Consider the following 4728-nt stretch of genomic DNA (forward strand, 5'->3'; position numbering starts at 1 on the left):
TTTCTTTCATGAGTTTGTCACATAGATTATTTGAAATCTTAAAAATCTTGCACCTTGCACGTTATATTCTCAGCATTGAACAAATATTGGAGCTCAAATCAATGGCCATTTATTTTTAGAAAAAAAAAATACAGAAATTGTGTATTAATATTAATCATGTAATATGGTAATGAAGTACACTCCTTTTAACACATCATTCAGAAATATATATTGGCAAATATTCCGGGTAATAAGCCTTAATAATATAATAAAATCTGATTAAATAAAGCAGCAAAATTGTTCTGTTTAAACAAAACCAAAAGCACATAAGAAAAATAGCTCCTGCTATGATATACTTGGCATTAACACAGGATTAGCATATCTTCCATTTAGCATGTGAGTCTTAAAAACTGAAATAAGTGCAATTTGCAAAAATAAACTAGCCTAGTAAAAGAAACCCAGCACTTTACCACCGGCATTCTTTCTCCTTGCCTCTTCATGATCCATGATGCCGGCAGAGGTAGTCAACACAATGTACCCAAACTGCAACATTTTTGTAAACAACATATGGTTAGGAGCAACAATACAAAACACGTGATCAAAGTATATCTAGGGAAATTATTAATTAATTGACATAAGCATTTTACCACAAAATTGTATTACATCGCAAAACTATAAAGGGATAAGTATCTCAAGCTAGGAGCTTTGATCGTTTAGCACCGAACACGAGATCTTTTGGTTGTTACAGCAAATCCAAGATACCAGACAATTTTCATCGCTATGGAAAACGAAAATTGGTCTTGTCCATATGCCTATATTTAAGGTTCATCCTAAGTAACCAACTTAAGGATAGTGAATAAAGATTTACAAATATGGGATGCTTTCTAAAGTGCCAATGCTTCATTTGTATAATGTATGTATATTAAGCAACATTTTGAACAAAAAATACTCACAATTACAATAATGCAAAATTGAACTCAATAGTTGTGAGTATTTTTCACAAATTAACTTCTAAAACTTTCATGAATCTAACCCAAAATACTTAAGTTGTTAGGTGAAAACACATGATTGTCTTATCTCAGTGAATTTAAATTTTGTAAAACAGAAGCAACTTGGATCCAACTCTACAAGTCTTAAAGGCTCCAATTTCATCTCACGTATTTTGTTAACGATATCAAAGGACAGCAAGATGTCAAGTAAACCAAAACAGATTAACCAAAGTTCAAAAGCAGACCTGTCTTGAAGGGAGCAGCCTAGCAGTCCAGCTTTCAATCTCTTTGACACCAACATCAAAACGGGGACTGATAACCCCACATTTGTTCAGTCTTCCATTCAATTCAACCACAATTTTTCCAGCCCTGTGGTCATCAACATACTCAAACTCGCCAATGTACCCTAGCAGGCATAAAAGTATAACAAATCAAGAGATAAAAAAAAAAAAAACAAACTTAAGAATCCAATAGTGGTCAGTAAGAGGTAAATTAAGGAGGTAAAGAAGATTGGGAAATACCATGCTTCTGCATCACCAAAAGGAACTTAATAATCACTTTTGATGATGGCCTAATCATGACCTGGCGCTTCCCTCGCTTCTCGGCATTGTACATGCTCTTGAGAGCATCATTCAAGACACTAACCCTCACCATTGTCGCTGTTAACAATTTCATAAAAAAATTAACCATATTGACACAAACCAAGGTTGTGCAGACCAAAAGCCAAATTTAAAATTGAAAAAAAGAAAGGAACATTCCCAGCAAAAGGTTTGAAATTGCACAGTCCAACATTACATAACAATCTAAAACTGTAAGTTCCATCTTAATGGTAACTAATCCCTTATCACAAGATATGTCACACTACACACTAGCTCTTTAATCAGCTCAGTAAGACTATAAGTATCATAAATCACGAAACTAAACATGTACATGTATCAACATGATTATATAACAAAATAAAACAAATTTTAAAAAAAAATAGAGAGCTAAGATTCAAATCAAAGGCGGGGTTTTTATAATAGCGTATCCTCAAATAAGCTAAATGCAACATAAAAACAACAAGCAAAGAGTGACAAAAACAATCGAACGCCATAAATGGCTTCTTCGTCCTTCTTAGCATCATAGGCTATAAAATAACAAGTGAAATTAAACTAATATAAGAAAACGTAGAACGAGATTCAACACTTGTAAGCATAGCACGGATCATGAAGAGGAAGAGAGATCTTACCAAGGTAAAACAGAAACCTCAGAAACGGCGCCGGGTGCAGAAGAAGGAAACGAAATTTGGGAGAGTCGGAGTATAAAAACGAGCATGGGACTCTGCGTAGGGTTTTTAAGAGGCTTCACACGTTTTGGGCCTTCTTGGGCTTCAACCCTAATGGGCCTTTCTGTTATTTTATTTTTATTTAAAAATTCAAATATTTTTTATTTTATTCCAAATTTTGTTTTTATTTCTAAATGGAAAGATGAAATAAATGCATCTGTTCGTTTATTTTTAAAATTAAAATTCTTTTTTTTTCCGGAAAAGCCTTATTCTGTTATTTGCTAATATTGGTGAATCTTAGTTTTTATTTAACAATTTTATGTATTTATTTTTTAATATTCGAGTAATGTCTTTCTAAAAAATTTAATCACAAATTCACAATTATAGATAAAAAATTATCCAAAAAATACTTTTTTTTTGTGATTATATAAAAAATACTATTTGTACATTAAAATCAGCTATTAAAATCAGCTATCAATATATTTGTGTATAAATACTTGTGTAGTTTAATTTAATTTTTAATGTGTATTTATATTTTAACATGTATTTTTTACTAGTAACTGACTTTGGTGACTAATTTTAGTATACATGTACCATTTTACCCAAAACTATAAACATATCAACCGAAAAGACACTACATAAATAAAATACTAGGTCCTTTTATAAAGATATAATTATGAGGATTATTTCTTTCTTCTTGTAAAATTGGCAATTTATGTTACATGCTACAAGAGAGCCAAAATAAAAATAGAAAAAGTTTAAGGGCCAGTAATTTTATTGAAATTTGGCCAATACTTAACTAGTAAACGTAAAGTGAGTAATTTTACATTCTTGGATTAAATCTCACACCATTAAAATTATCAATGATAGCTAATTGATGACTACAAATTACAAAATTTGTTGGTCCTCTAGCACTCCTCATAAAAATTTTGTTGCATGCATCCGTGCCCAAAAACAATGGTTTGGACGTTTGGTAGCAAACATTCTTCTGTTGAAAATTATTTTGTTCAAGAAATTACATATACAATAGTAACATATTATAAAGCTAATCCCAGAGCATTATTCTTTATTCTAATGATTGATCACCACTCTAAGTAGAAAAATCCAAGACTCTCTCCTCAATCCCAATTGATTTCTTGTTTTAATATCTTCACTTGACATGGTGGATAAACCAATTCAACATGTCATGGTGTGCCTCTTCAGCACTCTTCACAGCTCCTTCATCATCAACTTTGTACTTCACTGTCCATCCATGAGACACACCCGGGTATATCTTCACAAAGCTCTCTAACTGTTTACACAATATTCACATACACAAGTCATTTTCTCATTGAGAGAGAGTTTTCTAAGAAATTAAATTAAAATTCTCACCTCTGGTTTTGCAGACAACATCTCGCCAATTTGCTTTGCTTTCTCTGGTGTATAACAATTGTCATTTTCAGCCATCAATAGAGCTACAGGAACCTTGATCTCTGAAAATAAATGAAGAAGTTTGTCACCATGAATATTTGTTTAAGATAGAAATAATATAATTAAATTTAGTTTACCACTGTATTCATCATCTGGGATTGGACCAGGATGCAAAATAACTGCAGCCTTCATGTCAATGTCACTGGAATTTGCCAATTTCACAACCACCACCCCTGTAACAAATTAAAGCTATAGTTATACTCTATTCCAAATCCCTTCTTATTAAGTCTTAATTTTTCCTATTTTTAAAGTTTTGAACTCAAGATCTCTTGTTAAGAGACTAATAAAGTAGGTGAAAACTCAGTTGCAGTCAACTTCACATGAAGTTAATAGTTGAGAACTGTTAGATAAAAATTTAGTCAAATCAGTCGAATTATCTAACTGCTCTCAGCTATAAACTTCACGTGAAGTCGACTGCACCTGAGTTTCCACCAATAAAGTATTTATTTTGTTAATTGATAAAGAGTGAAAATGTGTCACCTCCCCAGCAGAAGCCTGCAGCTCCTATGGCTGTAACACCTTTACTCTTTAGAGCAGAAAATAAAGGTTTAGCATCTTCACATCCCTTATCCTATGAGGAAAAGATAGTAAGATTGCATATTTTCATAAGCAAGTTGTAATAGTTAAACATTATATATCAAGTGATAGAGTTAAGAAACATTATAATATGATATCAGAACTCTTATAATTTAAAAGTCTAGAGTTCGATACGAATTTGGATTCTCTAAAGTTTGAATTTTACTTTAGAGAGTAAAGTCTGATATTCTACTCTTGAATAGTTTCTCTTTCATATTTATTCTTGGTTCCACCTATGAAATAAATGGTGAGAGATCACACTTTACTCTCTAAAGTGAAATTCAAACTTTAGAGGATCCAAATCCGTTCGATATAGATGAGAAAAACAACATTGCACGCATATGAGTAGGAGACTAACCGTCCCATGAGCTCGTAGCCATGCAGCTCGGTCGAATTGAGGATTTTCAAGATCAAAGTAGTCTCCATACAGAAGATCAGGAACAACAACAA

At 32.2% G+C, this 4728-nt stretch overlaps 2 protein-coding genes across 2 annotated transcripts in view; both read right to left on the minus strand.

Moving 5' to 3' along the window:
• Nucleotides 1-220: 220 nt before the first annotated feature.
• On the minus strand, nt 221-2335 carry LOC107482672 (40S ribosomal protein S15a-1). Its single transcript, XM_016103197.3, has 4 exons — nt 2197-2335; nt 1490-1627; nt 1214-1374; nt 221-522 (listed from the first exon to the last, which is right to left on the minus strand). Exons 2-4 carry the CDS (start codon nt 1620-1622, stop codon nt 424-426), a joined length of 393 nt encoding a protein of 130 aa, XP_015958683.1. The 5' UTR covers nt 1623-1627; nt 2197-2335; the 3' UTR covers nt 221-423.
• Nucleotides 2336-3201: 866 nt separating this feature from the next.
• The window catches only part of LOC107482671 (endo-1,3;1,4-beta-D-glucanase), a gene marked incomplete in the record, with an annotated part of 2105 nt that continues 578 nt past the window's right edge, over nt 3202-4728 (minus strand). The window contains 5 exon segments of the mRNA XM_016103196.3: nt 3202-3523; nt 3604-3704; nt 3780-3875; nt 4183-4273; nt 4637-4726. Coding sequence (XP_015958682.1) covers nt 3383-3523; nt 3604-3704; nt 3780-3875; nt 4183-4273; nt 4637-4726 — 519 coding nt within the window.

Source organism: Arachis duranensis, chromosome 4 (assembly GCF_000817695.3).
Source record: "Arachis duranensis cultivar V14167 chromosome 4, aradu.V14167.gnm2.J7QH, whole genome shotgun sequence".
NCBI classification, from domain to species: domain Eukaryota; kingdom Viridiplantae; phylum Streptophyta; class Magnoliopsida; order Fabales; family Fabaceae; genus Arachis; species Arachis duranensis.

Excerpts from the sequence above, each read along its gene's own strand:
- LOC107482672 (XM_016103197.3), bottom strand. The coding sequence starts at position 1,622 with ATGGTGAGGGTTAGTGTCTTGAATGATGCTCTCAAGAGCATGTACAAT. Across the intron at positions 1,375-1,489 it reads TTTGGTGATGCAGAAGCATG|GGTACATTGGCGAGTTTGAG; the intron begins GTATTTCCCAAT and ends TATGCCTGCTAG. Across the intron at positions 523-1,213 it reads GGCTGCTCCCTTCAAGACAG|TTTGGGTACATTGTGTTGAC; the intron begins GTCTGCTTTTGA and ends AAAATGTTGCAG.